At 46.2% G+C, this 19,370-nt stretch overlaps 1 protein-coding gene across 2 annotated transcripts; it reads left to right on the forward strand.

Annotated features, from left to right (window-relative positions):
* Positions 1–4,281: 4,281 nt before the first annotated feature.
* Positions 4,282–19,337, forward strand: ATF3 (activating transcription factor 3). Of its 2 annotated transcripts, none has more exons than XM_078649750.1 (4): positions 4,282–4,477; positions 12,744–12,987; positions 15,396–15,503; positions 16,992–19,337. In XM_078649750.1, the coding sequence occupies exons 2-4, from the start codon at positions 12,748–12,750 to the stop codon at positions 17,187–17,189; spliced, it is 546 nt and encodes a 181-aa protein (XP_078505876.1). In that variant the 5' UTR covers positions 4,282–4,477; positions 12,744–12,747; the 3' UTR covers positions 17,190–19,337. The 2 variants fall into 2 exon arrangements, with proteins under 2 accessions (XP_078505876.1, XP_078505877.1); XM_078649751.1 differs by having other exon boundaries at positions 12,744–12,867.
* The last annotated feature ends 33 nt before the right edge of the window (positions 19,338–19,370 follow it).

Raw genomic sequence — 19,370 nt, forward strand, 5'->3', positions numbered from 1 at the left:
GGCCCGCAGGGGGCCCCTAGAGTGAAGACCGCATGCCTTTCCATGGCGGCAGTGCCACCGCGGAAAGGCACCTAAAGACGCCCATCATAAAATGGCTGGCGGTGTCTGATAGACACCGCCACCATATTATTCCTTTTCTGCCCCGGCCGCAAGGCGACCGGGGCGGAAAAGCAGAGGACGGTCTTTCCGTCCGCCGAGGTCCCCCCCGCCATACTAATATGGCAGGGGGGAAAACGAGTGTGGATGTCGGGTGGATTGCCCCCGCCAGGCTGGCGGTGGCTACCGCCAGCCTGGCGGGGGCAATCCGCCCGACATCATAATGGGCCCCAGAGTGTATGGTTCGATGGTGTTGGAGGAAAATACTCATAACCTATTGTCCGCCTTGCCAGAGAATGAAAATGAAAGTTTTCTGTCAGATGGTGATAAGGTAAACATGTCCAGTGATCCAGATATAGTACCAGGTATCCCATGGACTAAACTTGCCTTAGAAATAATTGGCCTTTTACACCAGTTAGGAGCCCAAATGAAATTCATGTTCTTGCTCGTCGATTACACTTCCAAGTGGATCAAGTACAAATTTGTATCTGATGCCACTACTGGCAACCTCATTGAATGTTTGAACGATTGTTTCACTTGTGAAGGGGTGCCAGAAACCATTGTCACTGAGAACAATGTGATTTTCTCTTCTAGCGAAGTGGGAGGGTTCATGGATAATTTAGGGATCAAACATGAAATAGCCAACAGGTGCTCCTCCATAGCCAAGGAGCTAATTGACAAGTCAACCCAAATAGTTATCAAACATATTTGTTTGGCTCTTGACAACAAGCTAGATGTGGATAAAACTATAAAGGATGGTTTATGGACATATCACACATCTCCCATTGAGGGAATGACAATCTCCCCTTTTTCCTCCATCAGAAGGAGAGATCCATGGTATCACAACAATCTTCTTGGCACAACTCCGTGTTAGTCCCCGGTTCCCTGCCAGGAGGGTGTTGTTATGGTTTTCCTTTGTTCATAGGGATGTTACAGACACTGTACATTATTTATTATTTCCTCGTCATTTAGGGTTAAGTTGTAAACCTTTTTTTTGCACCACCATTATAGGGTTATACATGTATCACATGACTTGTTTAATTTCTTTTCTATGCTGGTCGAAGGGAGATGTGTTGTAATCATCCTTCCTCTTGTTTTCCTCCACCCCTTTGGTATGTTCCTCACTGTTTCCCCCCTCCCCTAATGGGATGTTCCATTGGAGCTCACCTTAGAATGTTGGCATCCCTCAGTCAGTCTTGGAGAGTGGGTGACGGAATAAAGACTACTTCTCAACTTCTCTGCCTCAGACTTTTGTTCTTCACAACAGTTATGTTATGTTATGTTAGTAGAAATTTTTAAAGCGCCCGGTCACCAGGAAGTTTCATAGCGCTGATCAAGGCAAATGTCAAGACGGAGGCAGATTACGCATGTGCTTGCTCGAACAACCAGGTCTTAAGCAACTTTCTAAACCCCAGTAAGTTGTCACACATCCGAATTGCTAATGGTAGGGAATTCCAGAATTTTGGGGCAAGGTGGAAAAACCTGCACCCTCCCTGGCGTTTGAGATTAAAGGTGAGGATAGTCAGTAACTGAAGATGAGTGGATCGTAGGTTGCGGAGTGGAGCATGCCTTACTATCAAGCAGCTAATGAAATTGGGGCTCCTGCTGTGCATAGCTTTAAAAATTAAACACCCTGTCTTGAAGGCAGCACGTTGGGCAATAGGTAGCCGGTGAAGTTTGTCTAGCAAAGGTCTGGCAGACTGCCATCTAGGGTTGCTTCTGTAGGAATAGTGGTAGGCTGAGGTAGATAGAGTTGGAAACGTTGAGGCGAGAAAGTACCAGAGCTATCACAACCTGTATGAGGGCTGAGTGGGTCAGCAGGTGGGCAATTTTCCTGATCCTGCGTAGTTGGAAAAAACAGGTTGAGATCACTGCCCCCACTTGGCGTCTGAGTGGTAGATCTGTATTTATGATGACCGCAAGACTTTTCACAGAGGGAGAGGGAGTGGGGGAAAGTCCTAGTTCCCCTGGCCAGTAGTGTGGGCCCCAGGAAATCTCGCTCTTCCCTGCAGGATTAGTTCAGTCTTGCCTGGGTTGAGCTTGAGATGATTAAAGTCCATCCAACGCTGGATGTGTAGCATGGTAGCTTGAAATTGATGGACAGAGTCAGAGGAGTTGTCCAAGGTGAAGATGAGCTGAAGGTCTTCTGCATAATTGAAGGTGGTAACCTTCCTGTCTTTTAAGGAGTGGATCAAGGGCAGGAGGTAAAGATTGAACAGAAGTGGAGATAGGGACGAGCCCTGTCGGACTCCGCATTTAGTGGCGATCTTAGGGGCGGTGAAAGGAGCGAGTTGTACTGCTTAGGTTCGTCCTTCTAAAAAGGATTTGATCCAGTTGTAAGCGGAGCCCTGTATGCAGGCCTGCTAGACGGTCCAACAGAAATTTATGGTCGACCGTGTCGAAAGCAGCTGACAAATCCAGGAGCACCAAGGCCTGAGAGACATCCTTAGCATTTGCTCTCATAGTGTCCAATACCGCCCAAATTACAGACTCGGTAGAGTGGGCGGGCCAGAAGCCCGCCTGGTGCGGCTCTAGATATTCTGACTGTTCGATAAAGTTAGATAGACTCTTAGTGACGTGGACCTCTAAAACCTTAGCCAAGAAAGGGAGGAGGGAAATAGGCTAATTAGAAAGATTCACAGGGTCAGCCCCCGGTTTCTTTAGTAGAGGGACCACTATTGCGTTCTTAAAAGTGCTAGGGACCTTAACCTGCGTGAGACTCATTTAGGAAGGGAAGCACGCTATGTGGTAAGACAGAGAAAGCGTCCCTCATGATGTGCGGAGGGCAGCAATCATTAGGGGAACCGGATTTGACGCGAGTCAATAAGTCTGATAAAGTTTGAGGGCAGATGATATATATATATATATATATATGCACAATTGCAGTAAAAATAAAAAATGGCCCACTAACACCTTATTTGGATCAACTGCAGTAATACAAACACATTATTGTTACGGTGTTAAAATCTAGTTTGACTTTCTTTACAATACAGCAAACTGAACATGAGAAAATCACTTTTATTGATTCAACAATTGCATTTAAAAATTACTTTACACAAGGAAACAAATTACAAGATTTCTTCGGTGTGATTTTACCTCTTGCATCCTAGTTTTGGTTAAATACAGCTTGTTAAAAACAAGTACACATGAAAAATACCATAGAAAATCCATGTGCTGCAGATGAGCAGAATATGAAACGTTATTCCTTACCATTATTGAGCGAGGGGAAGGACATAATGACTCACTGTACACTTTGGTGAATCATGGCCCTTCGCACACTGAACAATAATAGTACTTAATGGCTTTATTTTAGCTTTCTCTCACCTGAAATTGCGGTTGCTTCAATAGAAGTCAATGGGGAATACAGTTCCCCCGATTTCTTTTTCAAAATCACCCACTTCCCAGTTCTAAAATGTTGCCACGTATGATTTTTGCAGGTCACCATTATAGCAAGAATATATATTAATCATTAAAACGAGCTGATATTCGCGAGCGTGGCTTCAGGTGGTATTCTTAGAATGTGGTTTTAAATTTCCTTGGTTTTTCCAGAGAACATTTTACATTGTTCGATGTGCAATGCCCGACATGCTGCAACTGCAGCCGGTAGAACCTGTTTGTAACTTCCACTTCATTACAAGTAACAGGTATCCAGTGGTAGTGTTTATTGCGTGTATTCTAGGTATCTAGAAGCTGTGTATGTCAAGTAGAACAATGGATTTCGTGAAGAAAAGCGGTTCGGACACGGTCAGTAGGGGTAGTGGTGGACCAGGATATATTTTTAGGAGGATGAGTTATAGAGGAAGACTCGGGGCGCGGAACGGGAGTGGGGCTGCATCAGCCAGGTGGGTACCCTACCAGTCCGGCCCGCGCGCGCTCCCCAACGGTCAGCGGGCGCCCCGGCAGGGCCTCTAGTGCCAGCTCTAATACGGTCATGGTCCCAACCGTCAACGCTGCCGCCTCAGAGCGTGGCCACGCAGGCCACGCCCCCCTCAGCCGTGCCCTCGTGCGCCTGTTATGGGGCGGGAGGCGGGGCGGGGCGCCCTTGCATCATCACCAGCAGCGGCCCCGCCCACGCCGGCTATTATTAGAATTACGTCAATGTTGAAAGTCTCATAGCGATCATTCCAGCAGTGGCCGCTCCGCCCCGCCCGGTATAAAAGGGGTGATGCAACCCGGGCAGGAAGCAAGTACGGCACAGACAGCAGGGGCAGCGCAGGGCACGAAGCGCAGAGCGGAGCCGGCAGCACAGAGCCCGCCGGGGAGGGAGAGCAGGGCACAGGCGGCAGCGCCCGGACGGCACACAGACGTCCCCCGCTTCCCGAGAGTTGCTGCTCACTTTCTCGTCGGTTTCAGCACGGAGTCCGCATTCCAGCGGCAGGAGGTGAGTGTCACGCGGCGCTGTAGTATACATTATCAAAGGTGGAGGGTGAGGATGCGCCGCTCTGGTCTCCGGGACAGGGGGACCCGGCGCGCGAGGGGCAGGAGGGATGGCTCTTATTTATTTTATTTATTTAATGCTTTTTTATATAGCGCGGACTTTACCCGAAGGTGTCAGAGCGCTTCACAATAGGAACAGTAGTGATACATAAGGACAACATTACAAGTGAGCATGTTACAAAAGCAAACGTTACGTTACATAAGGCAAAAGTGACAATTGTGCAAGGCTCTGTGCAACTCTGCTGTCACGGAGTCGCGGTGCACACTGGCATGCTCCGAGGAAGCTCTGGCCATTCATTACTTTTTGAACTCCAGAGTATTCCCGCTCCCAGCGGCGCTGCGAGGTCTATAATGCGAGCGCACCAGCAGCTCTCAGCAGCAAACTCTAAGCCGTCGGAATTCGTGTGTACTAACACTTTCTCATCATATAGTGATGTGATCGGAGTTGACAGGACACACACCCTCTGGTGTAGGGACATGTCCTGGAGATGATGTACTCCCTTTGTAGTAAAAGTAATTTAAGGGAAGTAATGTACGAAGAGACGCTGACTTTCTTGTGGGGTTTCTAAGGTCTCATGAGGCTGTGAGGTACTAATTGTTGCTATTAACAAAGTCTGATCGTCCTAGGGGGGCACCCGCGCTGTAACTGCCAGGCTCTCTCGTATGGCTGTGGGATTTTAGTTTGTTTATGTTTTATTTTATACGTTTTTATATAGCGCGGACTTTACCCGAAGGTGTCAGAGCGCTTCACAATGGGAACAGTAATGATACATGAGGAGAAAATGACAAGTGGGCATGTTACAAAAGCAAACAAAATACAAGAAGAGGGATACACACTGGTACTTCACGGGGGCTGTCAGCGGTACTTTGAAGGGTCCTGGAGATGGGTGGCGGGCGGTGCTCCCCACCATTTGTTAGCAGTAAATACTCCGGGCAGACGAGCGACCCCCAACATCCTCCATCACCCGGGACATCTCCGGGCACTGACCCCCGCCTCAGGAGCCAGAGCGGGCTCGGAGACCCGTGGTGCTGCTGTCAGCCGCCCCCGCTCCAGCGCCGGTCTGGAGGCGGCGGGGGCGGCTGATGAAACTGCTTAGTAACACTTCCTTCGAACTATTCATCCTGATCCCGGGTGGGGGCGCGGAGAGGAGGGCCGCCCTGACCCCTCCCGGAGGTGGGCTCCGTTGGCATACGTGACAGCAGCTTGCCCTTTATTTACTTCTTTCGGCTGCAGTTTTTGCCACATGGTAACTTTAGAAATAACACGTGCTACGCTCGCATGCCCAGCGTTGTGGTAGTCACAGCCGCCTTGGAAGGATGAAAAGCGGAGTCTCGCGACCCAGCAGCGAGGACCTAACTCACCGAGATATCTTATGCCTCTTCTGTTTCCAACTTTTAACCGTTCTTATTTTTGTATTGGGGGTATTTGGGGGGAAGGGTGCACTATTTATTGCGGAGATTTTATTGTTGGTACCCCCAGTCTAGAAGTAGTCTCCTCTGGTGACGCCACCGCCTCATCATTTTCTTTACCCGCCCAACGCCGCGTGCATCTCTGAGGATCCACGGTATGTTTTGTTTTGTAAAAGCTTTTAGCGTTGAGAGGCCAGGGGTAGGGTTCGGCCCTACTCCCAGCTCTTCCCTCTCCGTATTGTCCTGTCACGCAGTTTTCCCTTCAGTGCCAAGCTCGGCGAGCGCTGTTGCTAAATCATTGCCCAACGGAGCCGCTGACGCCAGAGTTAGTTCTCCCGCTGCACTTCCTGAAGGGGCCCCGAGGACTCCGAGAAGCGGGGCTCTGAACTCTCACCACACAGGGATATAGAGTCCGTGTTTAACCGAAGGTGGGCTCCAAAACCCGCTGCAGTACATGAACCGAAACAGGGTTCTGTGACCTCTCACCTGAGGGTCACGAACCTACAAGCCAGTGTCAGTAGGGCTTTGTGACTCCACCCAAGTAGGTATGAAGGGTGGAACGAGGGCACTCTGACATCCCAGGGCTTATGAAATCATTGACTCTCCGGGGCCATGAATACACAATCCAGAGTGAGACGGACTTTGTGTCCTCTGACCTCTACCCTCATGCACAATGGCACCAAAGTAAAGTAGGGCACTGTGACCTCCTCTCTGGGGTCCATGAACTCGTTGAACAGTGTGAAGTGGGATACTGCCACTTCACACACAGGCTCATGAACTCATTGATCTGAATACAGCCCAGCTCCCTGTCCTCTTAACCAGAAATAGCACTTGCATAAATGCTAGGGGTCTGCGAATATGATTTAGGAACTCAGACAATATGGCTTTTTAGATACAAGAGTTTTATTTATGTACATGACAGTTTTTAAATGAGTATATTTTTTTGTATTGCAATGGTTTTAATTCACTATGCAAATAAATTAAACTTGAAACTAGAAACTGTCCTCTTAACTCAGGATCATTAGTTCACAGATCGGGTTGAAGCCCAGTTCTTGTACCGCTGGCCCCAGGGTCCATGAACTCACTGCCAGAGTGAAGTAGTGGTCTTTGGCTCTCGCCCGGGGGCCATGAACCCGTAAACCAGTGTGAGGAGGGCTTTGTGATCTTTCACCCTTAAAACCATGATCGATTGAACCAGAGTGAATTAGGGCTCTGTGACCTCTGTCTAGGGCCCACCAACTGGGTCACCACTGTGAAGTCGAGTGCTGTCACCTCTCAACTCAGGGTAACAAAACTATTGACCTGAAAGTAGCACACCAGTGTCCCCTCAACTCGTTGTCATGAATTCATAAACCAGGTTGAAGCAGGGTCCTCATTCCTCTGCATCAAAGAGTCAATGGGGTCACTGGCTAGACCGAAACTGGGCTCGGTTATCCCTCCGCCCAGGGTCAAGTCCTCATTCCCCAGCAAGGAGCCTCCTGGCGCTACAGTAGAGATATGGTAATGTTCAAGGTGCAGGTTAACTTGTTCCTTGAACAGCCAGATGTTGAGCACTTTACTAAACTTTAACAGCAGAGGGATGCCCTGGTCTCAAGTGGGATAGAATTCCACAGATTGACCCCCAGGACGCCAAAAGCTCTTCCCCCTTATTTAGCAAGTTTAAGAGGAACCACCAACGTGACTTTAGAGCCGGATCTCAGAGAGAAACTATGTATTATCAGTGTGTGTCTCTGCAACTTGCAGCTCCTCTTGGTCAAGCATCACAAATAGTGTAGGTGAAATCAAACCTTTTCCTCATATGTGCCAAGAATGATCAACCACTCTCTACATCACACACTCACTGCATCACTCGAGCATTTAGGAATGCCCGTAAGCCCATTTGACCCACCTTCAAACGTAAGGACTGATCTCTTCTCCCAACCTTGACCGCACTTCTGTTCGTAACCTCACTGCTGCACCGATGACTTTCAAATGCAGTACTCTGGGACACTGTGCATGTACTAACCGGGAGACCTTTAGAGTGGTTTTACAGTGTTTTTGGCCGACTATGGCATGTGTTTCAGTCTACAAAGCAATACATCAAAAGGCGATGAGAAGAATGCTTGTGATAAGTCTAATCACTGGCAATAGCTTGGGGGAAAAACTCTTTATGATCCCGGGGTTGGGGGGGGGGGGATAATGTGTTCTGCTCCCCCCCCTGCACGAGACTAGTTAGCTGACAGGCAACTTACAGGACTGCATGGTAGGAGTTGGTTTAGAGTTGAGTTGCATCACTGGCAGAAGTCTTTGTCGGCCAGAGCATCCTTCGGTACTCTGTATGGCCAAACACTGGGCATGTTGCTGTTTTTATGTCTTCTCCTAGCCACTCCCCCATTCTAACTGTTGACTGATGTTTCAGCTACACAGGCGGTCTCTGTCATACCTGACCAGGAACTCCTCAATGACAAGTTCTGGCAAGAGACGCATCAATTCTCCATCCTCTAGTGCCGTCTGTCTAGACAAATAGCCTGTCTCCATCTTTTGGTTCGGCCAGCTGTCCATTTCTGAATTTTACTTGTTTGTATCAAACACACACAAAAGGTGATGAGAGGAATGCTTGCATAACTTTGCTGCACTGTCCCCCCGCAATTGTTTATGAGCGCCATGAAACCGTCTGGTGACCGAGCGCGGTATAGATATTTTTAACATAACATACGTCTGACTACTGGTAATCATTCGGGGTAGCATTCAAACCCATTGTTCTTTTGCCCACTATACCACCTTAGTTTGGGCCCAGCCATATTCGAATCAGTTCTTGACGCTGCTCCAATAGGGGACTTCAGCTCGAAGTGTCAGATCCGACATGCGTCCAATGCTCACTGTGCCACCGGTCCCAAGCTACACCCAACTGAAGATCCCCAGTCAGGGTGAAACCGGTCTTGGGGTGTGCTTGGTCTGACAGTTTAGGCTTGACTGTTCCTTCTGGAACAAGGTCGAGACTGTTTGCAAATGGCTGATCCAAACTAAGACGACTTGGTGGGCAAAGGAATGAAGTGCAAGAGTTTTTCCCCGAGCTATTGCCAGTGATTAGACTTATCACAAGCATTCTTCTCATCGCCTTTTGAGGTATTGCTTTGTAGACTGAAACACATGCCATGGTCGGTCTTAAACACTGTAAAACCACTCTAAAGGTCTCCCCAGTTACAACATGCACAGTGTCCCAGAGTACTGCGCTTGAAAGTCATCGGTGCAGCAGTGAGGTTGCAAACAGAAGCACGGTCGAGGTTGGGAGAAGAGATCAGTCTTTAGATTTGAAGGTGGCTCAAATGGGCTAAGGGGCATTCCTAAATGCTTGAGGGATGCAGTGAGTCTGTGATGTAGAGAGTGGTTGGTCAGTCTTGGCACATATGAGGAAAAGGTTTGATTTCATCTACAACCCCTTTTGATGCTTGGGGAAACCTGACCAAAAGGAGCTGCAATTTGCACAGACACACACTGATAATACATAGGTGCTCTCTGAGATCCGGCTCTAAAGTCACGTTGGTGGTTCCTCTTAAACTTTCTAAATAAGGGGGAAGAGCTTTCGGTGTCCTGGTGTTCATTCTGCAGAATTCTATCCCACTTGAGACCAGGGCATCCCTCTGCTGTTAAAGTTCAGGAAAGTGTTCAAAATGTGGCTGTTCAAGGAATAAGCTAACCTGCACCTTGAACATTACCATATCTCTACTGTAGTGCCAAGAGGCTCCTTTAGAGTGATAGTTGCACTCTAGAAATGCCCTAGAATAATGCAATGTTGTTGACAAGGTAATATAGCTTGTGTGAGGGTGGGTTCTTTTTCTGATATATGGACTACTCGACTCCATGACATGTAGACGGGTAGAAGGAAATTGCTTTCTCTGTCCGCCTAGAACCTTGTTCACTCGCTAGTAAGTGCTTTATGATTCATTCATTCACTCCACACCCATCCTTAACCAGCAGTAATCCTGTCAGATGGGGGTACAAAAGAATATCATATGCTGTTAGTTTTGGACTAACATTGCAAAATGCTGCAATCAAATCATCCAGATTAGAGTCTTAACATGAGAAGGTTGACTGTCCAAGCTCCAAAAAGAGTTAAAGAGGTTGTGCTTACCTTGTAAGTGTGTGATGCATGTTGAATCCATCCCTGATATGACAGAAAGGTGGCGGTTCTCTCACACCAGAGTCAATCTCTTTCCAGACTTGCACAGTGATGGGCAACGTTCCTCACACCACAGTGGAATTGGCATACCTGTGAATTCGGCACCTGAGTAACGTGAACTTTACCGTGTGGTTTAGTGGTATTGCAGAGAAAGTGGCATTGGAAACGTCCACCTGCCCCTAGCAATATTTTTAAGCCTGGGCGGAGTTCGCAGAGTTCCGTGTAAAAAAACTCTGCCGCGCTACACAGAGCTCCACAGGCAGCAGAGTGGGTTAGATGCATGCCGTTTGCAGTGATTTTCAGGGCCTGGTGTTTGCCCGCACTGTGCAATCATTGCGAACGGCACCATGCACAGCACAAGCAGGCGCTGCTTCCTTTCTGCCGCTCGAGTAGATGGATACTCGAGTGGCAGCTTTCTCAACGCGAACGGACGGTTTCTCAATGCGAGCGGTTGCGAGCATACGCGACCACTTGCAATGAGAACTGACCGCCCGCATTGAAAAATGTCGCCGGGAGGTGTATTTTCCTCACTAGCTAACTTGACGTTGACGACCGCGAGCAAGTACAAAAACTCAGCTCTGTGTAGCTGAGTTTTCTGGAACTCCGCAGAGTGTGGAAAACTCTGCAAACTCTGTGAGCGGAGTTCACCGCCCAGGGTTCAATTTTTGAGTTAGAGTCCATGGCAGCAAAAAGTGTGCTGTTGAGTGCAGGTGGGTTTTTTGGTCCACTCTAGAAGCTAATGATTCCCTTGCGAGATATTGTAAAAGCTTCCAACAAAACCTGAAATGGAAGTTGTGCTTGTGATTATTTCACGCCTATGTTGGTTTTAACACAGTGGCATCTGCTGAGTCACTTACCAATGGAAAGGCAACTTTACCAACCTTTGGCGTTCACAAACTTTTACTAACTTCAGGTGTCCACGATGCCTCTGCTCGTGGAGACTGTGACCTGTGACAAATAATTGTACCCAACCCTATGTGAGTTAATGGAATGGTGCCATCCAGCCTTAATACACTTGGATTGTCCAACACTTGCATAAGTGCACACTGCAGTTAGACACCGCTTGAATGCTTAGAAGTCCTTTTCTATGTTCCCTACAGCATACCATGGCGCTCCTAAATTAACCACAACAGTCACGTATCCACACATCAACAAACTGACCCGTCACACTTTCCCTGAAGGTGGCTTGCCTGTGTTTTTATGCCATTGAGCGCTCTACAAGAGAGTACATCAAATCTAATTTCTAACGGTAATGCAGGCAGTGCTTCTCTGTGAATGCAACCTATGTATGTGCACCTCAGTTACTACATGCCATGGATTAGGGCCGTCATAAGCTAGCTAGCAGGACCCCTCCCCCCTTCCCGTTCTGTAAAGGTAGAGTCCAGATTGAACCTAGCATGCACCCAGCAACAAAGTAAGGGTCATTCCTGGGGCAGGGGAGCCATCAGAAGTTCAGAGCACCATTTCGACATGTAAAAGCATGTCCTGCCTGCGAGTGCGGCTAGTCATGATGAAACCGACCGTCAAGTTGCGGTGAGTCACCGCCACGTGCGCACCCTTTCTGCTGACTCACTCGCGGGGTAAACATGCAGAGTCACCGCCGCCGTCTCCCGCAGCTGACCGAGGCCCGCACCTTCCAGAGGGAAACTCCACGCTGTCTGGGGCAGGGGAGAGGGTGATTCCAGGGCGGGGTGAGTCACAGCACGGCTGCGGGGCGCCCACAGAAACACTACCTGTCTACAGGCATGGCAGGCTGGAGCGTGAGCTCTGCTTGCCCCTACTCTCACCACAGTGGTTGTAATCTGTCTGTGGTGTTGCCCCGAGGATCCGAGCTGCCTCACAGTGCGATGCCACCACCGATAAAAGCTGAGCGCAGCTTTCACGGCCTACATCAACGATTAGCCGTACTCCAATCATTGCACCAAGCCAGACCCATTCCCTAAATCATAACTATCTCTCTCCTTACTCCTGCCATTGACCCCAGAACAAGCCCTTTGAAGCACCATGGACCTATTTATTTGTTTCTTTTTTTTAAAACTAATTTCGAAATAAAAAACTTTGTGTAATGTGTTTTGGTTTTCGTTGCCGCTAACATGTATTTATTTATTTATAAATTGTAGCAAAACAAAAACGTTACTAGCTTAAATGGAGCAAAGGTTAACTGGTCCCCATTCAGCTACAGGTTGCTTTATTCAAGTGTTTAACTGGTACTGTTTTTTTAACAGAATAATGTTGACGTGTGTTAAAATGGCATAAGTGTGAAATTATACTGCCACAGATTGTGTTCCATTGTGCGGTATATATGCCTTTTATTTCCACATAATATGATCCTCCATTGCCACATTATTCCACTTTCACATTTCATTGTCTGGCATCAAGGGTCTTTACTGCCTGAGAGTGCGTTGCCATTTGGGCATTATATTTCGGGGGGCATACGGTATATTGGTACAATGTGCCCTTTTGTGTGGACAGGCATGTCTGTCTCTTTCTAGCCCCTTGCTCAGTCCTTAGTGTAGTCTTTTAATTGGTTTCACTTCTCCACTGGAAGGAATGCCACAGACACTCCTCCTCAGCAAGTGAACAGATTGCAAATAAATCTACATGGAGGGCTTTCATTTACATTGTGTTTTTTGTCTTGCAGCAAAATGATGCTCCAGCATCCTGGCCAGAGTTCTGCAGCAGAAGTCAGTGCATCCGCCCTTGTGCCTTGTTTATCCCCCACCATGTCGTTTGGATTTGAGGATTTTACCAATCTAACACCCTTGGTAAGGGAAGAGCTGAGATTTGCAATCCAAAACCGGTGTCTGTACACTAGAGTCGAGTCCGCCCTGGATACGGTGACGGTATCAGAAAGCTCGATGGACACGCCCTTTCTAAAAACAGAGGTACATCAACACTCCTCATTGTGTCTGAATGATAAGAGATGTGGATTAGATTAGGCGTATTTGATTTATCTGACTCTAATCACCTGTTTCTTCTAAGCTTACTTCTTTAATGACCTTGAATATCTGTAGTGCACTGGATGGCACCTTTCAATAGAAGATCATTAACTTTTTTTTTTTTTTTTTTTAAACAAAAAGAGACTCGAGTGCTGGTGGAATAATTGGTTCACATTTCCCCAAGACCAAGAATCCTTTTGGATTCTCAGTCCCTAAATAGGATACATTTCCCCGAAGCACATGCGCTGTTTTGAGGAAAGTAGCATCTTGGGCTACCATTTCCTATGAGATGAAGAAGAGCCAATGACGGCAAAGTCCTCAGAAGGGCTGTATGCTATTGGGCCAGGATGGAAAATGTTGGGATTTGCCATCCTCTGAGATTCAGTAGAATCTTGAATTCGGATTCCCTTTGGGGTTCATTAGAATACTGTGCTTGACATGCCCAAGTTGTCTGGAATCTTCACCTATGGTATGCGGTGAGATTCAGAAGAATCCTGGGTTGTGCATGGCATCCCCTTGACTAGAAGCTTCAGACACATCATCTCCTGAGGGTCAGTAAAAACTTGACCCAGGATTTCCCAACAACCATTAGGATATTGGCTAATAAGTCCCAGCAATACATTAAAACTTTGCACTGCAAATTCCCCTGAGATGTAGTAACATATTGGGCTATAAAGCCCCCTGGTGTACACCAGAGCCTTGCATTAAGATTTTTCCAGAAGGTTCTGAACGTTAGACAAGGTTTAAGATTAGGTAGGATCTTGGTCAAGGTTCTTATATAATAGTAAATTGAAAAAGAACGTTGGTAATTGTACTTTTCCAAGTAGTGATAATTGGTGCTACTGCAACCCAGAACTTTCAAAGAAAGACCACCATATATAAATTAATATTACAAATTGCTTATTTCTCCAGTGTATTTTGTGAAGCCTGATGTAAACTCAGGAAAGCGATTTTTAGAAGGCCGCATCACAGGGGCTACGTTTTTAGAGACCTTCTCTCTACTTCTCAAATTGTGTATCAAACACATCAGTTGACTTAGCCCCCTCACTAACACAACTGTTTATTTCCTTCTACAAGAGAAAACATAACTGGTTCCTGAGTTTCAATGCTTCCCACCACTTAGCCCTTGTGGTACAATTTTCTGCGGGTAAAATGGATGCCAAAGCACATAGTCAGCAAAGGGACATAGAGATGGTGTCATCTTAATGAAACTAGGGGTCTATATGAAATATCACATATCTCCAGAGTAAGGATGGCGCTAGGAAATAAGAGGTCCAAAGGTTTGCATAATTAGGAACTACTGCCCTTATTTCGATGGCAGACGGACGAGCATCTGACTGCCATTGCCGCTGACAGGTGTCCGTCCGACAATAAGTTGGCAGTCCCATCTGCCCAATTATGATCGGACCATCCTGCACTCCTACTACGGCTTGCGCTGCGGCCCAGGAAAAGGGACGCAGCACAAACTGCAGTAGGAAAAGTCACTTTGTTCATATCCATGCACTGTGTGCCAGGTATGTGGTGCTTGGCACACAGTGCATGGATATGTGTGTGGGGCACTACATGTAGCCCATGGTGGACGGTGCTCCTGCTTGGGGCCCCTAAAGTCCCTTTCCGGATGCCTTTCCATGGTGGAGGGACCGCCATGAAAAGGCAGTTGGAAAGGGACATCCTAATCCCTACGAACCTCATGTTAGGGATCCTTGATCCTGTCAGAGGAGGCGGTCCGTCCCCTAGATCTCTGCGGTCCAACCCCAAGACCTCTGCGGTCCAACTATCCATATCATTTTGCTGTGTTCGAAGCAATGGCCTGGATGTTGGTGGGACAGCCATCGGCCTATCATTGGTGGTACCACCAACATCCAAATGAGGCTCTACATTTTAGATCAACTCCACAAGTGTTTAAAGGGTGCAGATTGTCTACTTGTTTACTAGCAAGACCTAAAGCTCTGTCCTAAGCAAAGTACCTGCTACTTGAATTTAAACTACTTTCTTAGATTAGATGAACTGTAATCTAGGAGCTTACTGTAATGAGTGAGCAAAAATTCCTATAGAGCATGAGTGTCTTACCTAGATTCGAGACATCTGTTTCCTTGCCAGAGGTTCAAGATATCCACATACAATATATGTATATACAGTTAATCTAAATAGAACTCATTTACATAGTGATTATCCTGAAGATCTGATATTGATCCAGCACTCCTAAGCTAATGATGGACTTTGCTGTACCACACAATAACCGTAGCCATTGTGGAGATTGGACATACTTAAAGAAGCATTAAAATACATTTTAACACAAGACAACCTGCAGTTTGAATTATACATATTAATATAATGTACATTCTTTCTGACAGTATGTGCCTGTAGAAGATGACAGGAAGAGGAGAAGACGAGAGAGGAACAAGGTGGCAGCTGCAAAATGCAGAAACAAAAAGAAAGAAAAGACGGACTGTTTGCAGAAAGTAAGTATCTGCTGTGAAATGCTCCTTTCCTATACTTTTCCTAGAATCAAGAGATCCCCAGCCATTGCTGGGTCCTTTTGACCCGTGCACCGGGCTTAACATAGGTGCAAATCGTATTTGCACCTCTTTCAACACTAGCGCCCATTTGAAGATGTTGGTAATTTTGCTCACTTATGTGTTTCCCTGGAAAATATCAGCCAGGTTCCACCTTGTAGTACTGATCATGCTGGGGTTACTAAAAGTCCCTTTTTGTTAAGTCTTCTAACCTTTACTTTGGACAGCCTGATGCAGTACAACTTTTCTGTAATGCCCTTCAGAGTCAAGGCATTTGCATCTGTAGGGACAGAGGATGAGTTTTTTTCATTGCTGTCAATAAAAGATCCAGTGATCAATGCTCAGTATGGCCCAGAGGATGGCAGAATAATAGAATAAACCTCATGGTATCTGAGTATCTAATAATAAAATAAACCTCACACTATTCGAGAAGACCTGAGATGAGCAAGGCTGCTGTGTCTTGCCTCAGAGAGAGCATCTGCTGATGTTGACTGCCTGAGCTCTACGCTTGATGCCATGGATGGCGTTTTACTTCAGTTTTTTGGGACATCCTCTGTGGTACAGCCCATGTCAATCGAGTGGGTGTGTAGTTAATCTATTGCAGTAACCCTAATTTCAAAAATATTAGTGAGAAGATAATGCTTGTCATCATGCCACATGTTTGTGTCTAACACTCCTGCTGGGGTATCGATTCAAAGTTTGCAAGGCCATATTGATGCTCCTTAGTGGCATGTTTATGGGGCGGAATAGGCTAGATCTCACCCTGGGAGGAAAACTTGAATACTCATGGACTTGATGCAGGTACAGCCTGCTGTCCCACTCTTAAACAGGTGTCCAAACCCTGCTCAGTGTACAGAAATTACATCTTCCTATCTATTTAAAGTAGATTAGGAAGTGTGGAATATCTTGGCTTTGTTATACTTTGGCACCAAGAATATGTGGGGTGGACTGGGGGTGTGTACAGACACCCAGTCCACCACACATATTCTCAACGCCCTCACATAAATACCTCTCATCATACGGCAAACAAAAAGATCTCTGCTACTAAACGATTCATGGGACCATATGGCATTGCAGCGCTGGCCCTACAAGGAGCATGTCCGATGATGAAGCATGACATCCCCAGGGATGTGTGAGGGCACCGAGAAATAATCCTTGGGATTTCCATTTCTCCATCCTCCCTGTTCTCTCTGCTTTCTGAGAGGATCAGTACCTCCACTGCTTGTTTTACACAAGATTGTACCTAGGCCAGGTTGCATGTGTTGGGGTTCATATATAGTAGAGCCACAAAGATTAAAAATGTTTTCCACAAAAATTGTCATGTAACAGAAGGGGAAGGTGAGCCGAGCTTTCCGACTAGGCATGAATTGAGTTGATTGTTGGATCATGCTAAACATACCTCTGAACTAAAATTCACTCTTCTTTGCCCAACAGGAGTCTGAAAAACTGGAATCCATCAATGCCGAATTGAAAGCCCAAATCGAAGAGTTAAAGAATGAGAAACAACATCTCATATACATGCTTAATCTTCACCGACCTACGTGCATTGTTCGCGCCCAGAACGGGCGGACACCGGAGGATGAGCGAAATCTTTTCATCCAGCAGATTAAAGAAGGCACATTGCAGAGTTAATCTGAAGGCTAGGAGAGTTTCTCAAAGTCCACTGTATGAAATGCACCAAAAAAGGGGCCTAGAGTCCTTAGGGTTGTGACTTGTAAGTGCAGCCTCCGCGCACTGCTTGTGGTGTAACATAGGACAGAGGAGCATCCATCGGGCATTCTAGATTGCCCTTGCTTGGAATTGACTTTGGAGCCCAACTGTTTGAACATCAAGCAGAAGTCCTTTTCCACTGGCACATGGTGGAGTAGATGTGCTTCTCTTGTTATCCACTGCCCAGGCTTTGGTTTAGGTCTTTACTTGTAAACTTCTACTGGTTGGGCCGTCTGTAGAAACACTGAGACTTACTTATGTACAGTTGACAAATGAGTGTGCCACGAGGCTTGGGAACCTTCGTAGGAGGCGAAAGCACACGGATGACGGTGTTTGATGCCACGTGTGTGGCAGAGAGGAGCGGCCTGGCAGAAACCTACTAATGCATTGCCAGGCATGTAGAGTACCACAAAACGCCTTTTCCTTAAAGTTATTCATTTTATGTGGTTTTAGAAATAGCCCACCTTGAGTCGTGAGTCCAGAAAGTTTTTGTTGGAGTAACATAAAGGCACATACCTTGATTGGTATTGCTGAGGACACACTGTGCTAAGAAAGTGCCATTTACCACGATGAAAAACACCTCTGTCTCCGCGTCTCTTTTATATACATGGACTACATGTAGTATAGACAATTGTGATTTGATGTGAACATTTATCACCAGTCTGTTTTTGAGCGACTGTGGTGTCTGAGGTTCCCTTTAAGGTTTTTCCCTCTGTAGATGTGTAGTCTGTAGGGGTTTCATAATGAAGGATGAAACATGCACTTAGCAAATGTGGATCGTGTAAACCACCAGTTTATCCGCCAAACACATTTTGAACACAGGTAACATTTATATGGCAAGAACTTCGACTGTTTAAATATTGATGTTTCTGTGAAATCCTCAGATTGCCAAGACATATACAAAGGTTTTTTTTAGTTTAGTTTTTTTTTACAGTTGTCTGTAAAAAAACAAATTTTCACTTAGATTCCAAAGAAGGTAGCTCAATAACTAATTGTGCAACCCAGAAAGCTGAAACTTTCATTTTTATTTTCCAGTGTTTGAATAATGGTATTAATCGTACGTCCTAAGCTACATTTCTTATGTTCTATTTAAATCGTAGACTTTAAACCTGGCTGCATCAGGCTCTGGTTCTCAGCAGTGTCTATATTATTCACTCTCCATGAGCAGGGACTCAGAATGTGAATAGACGTTTGTAATATATTGCACCTGCAAAGCAGTGCTTTACAATGCAATACAAGACTAAGGATTAAGCCAGAATTTACCTCAGAAAATGTATTATTTATTGTGCAAATACCAGAACAGTGTACCAACCAGGTATCTATGTAACCCAGTCCAATCTTTTAAAATTTTATATTCTGCAACAGAACATTCAAAATAGCCTTTTCACTGGGTCTGGATATGTGTGTGTGTGTGTTTTTTGTTGCCAGGCTAAAGTAACATTTGCTTCATGTTCTGGGGCCAGTGGCTCCCTGAATATATGATGATGCCTCGTGTTTTTCTGTAGGGGCCATAGGAATGTATAGTAAAATGGCACCGAATGCTGGTTGGTCTTTGTTTCATTTTGTCATTTTCCTGGTATCATGAATTACAGCCAAATCCCAGTTTCCTGGAATTGAACGCTGTCCTCTGGAACAAATACACTAGACATTGTTGCTGAACGCTAAGGGCACTGAAATGCCGGTTTCTGTTTCAAGTTAAATATATACTTGCATGATTGCCAATTAAATGTGTTTCTGGTGACGCAGGCGTCATTCAGTATGTGCTTTATTTTTTAGTCCAGAGTTATATATATGTTATTCACTAGCAGGCAAATGTCCATTGCCGTACTGCTACGGCTGCTGCGTGGCAGGGACCTGCTGGTTGGGTTCCTGCGTGAGTGTATGTGTGGGGGAAGTGTTTGTGCCGGGAGCTTCTCTTCCAGACCTACAGAGAGACGACAGTACTGTGAGGAACGCAGCGAGCTGCGTTTATATTTTCAAAGAAAGTTCTGCGAGTCGGAGAAAAGCCTTTGTGTTTTTTTAAATGCAACTTTATTATGTTTTTGATACTTTAATAAACATGTAAACTTATTCCTCAAGTTGTTTCATTTGTTCAATTAAAGC

Source organism: Lissotriton helveticus, chromosome 6 (genome assembly GCF_964261635.1).
Source record: "Lissotriton helveticus chromosome 6, aLisHel1.1, whole genome shotgun sequence".
In the NCBI taxonomy this organism is placed as follows: Eukaryota; Metazoa; Chordata; class Amphibia; order Caudata; family Salamandridae; genus Lissotriton; species Lissotriton helveticus.

What these genes read in the sequence shown, in the direction of transcription:
- ATF3 (XM_078649750.1), top strand. Translation starts at nt 12,748, where the DNA reads ATGATGCTCCAGCATCCTGGCCAGAGTTCTGCAGCAGAAGTCAGTGCA. An exon ending in CGCCCTTTCTAAAAACAGAG is followed by an intron (nt 12,988 to 15,395) that starts GTACATCAACAC and finishes TCTTTCTGACAG; the next exon opens with TATGTGCCTGTAGAAGATGA. An exon ending in AGACGGACTGTTTGCAGAAA is followed by an intron (nt 15,504 to 16,991) that starts GTAAGTATCTGC and finishes TTTGCCCAACAG; the next exon opens with GAGTCTGAAAAACTGGAATC.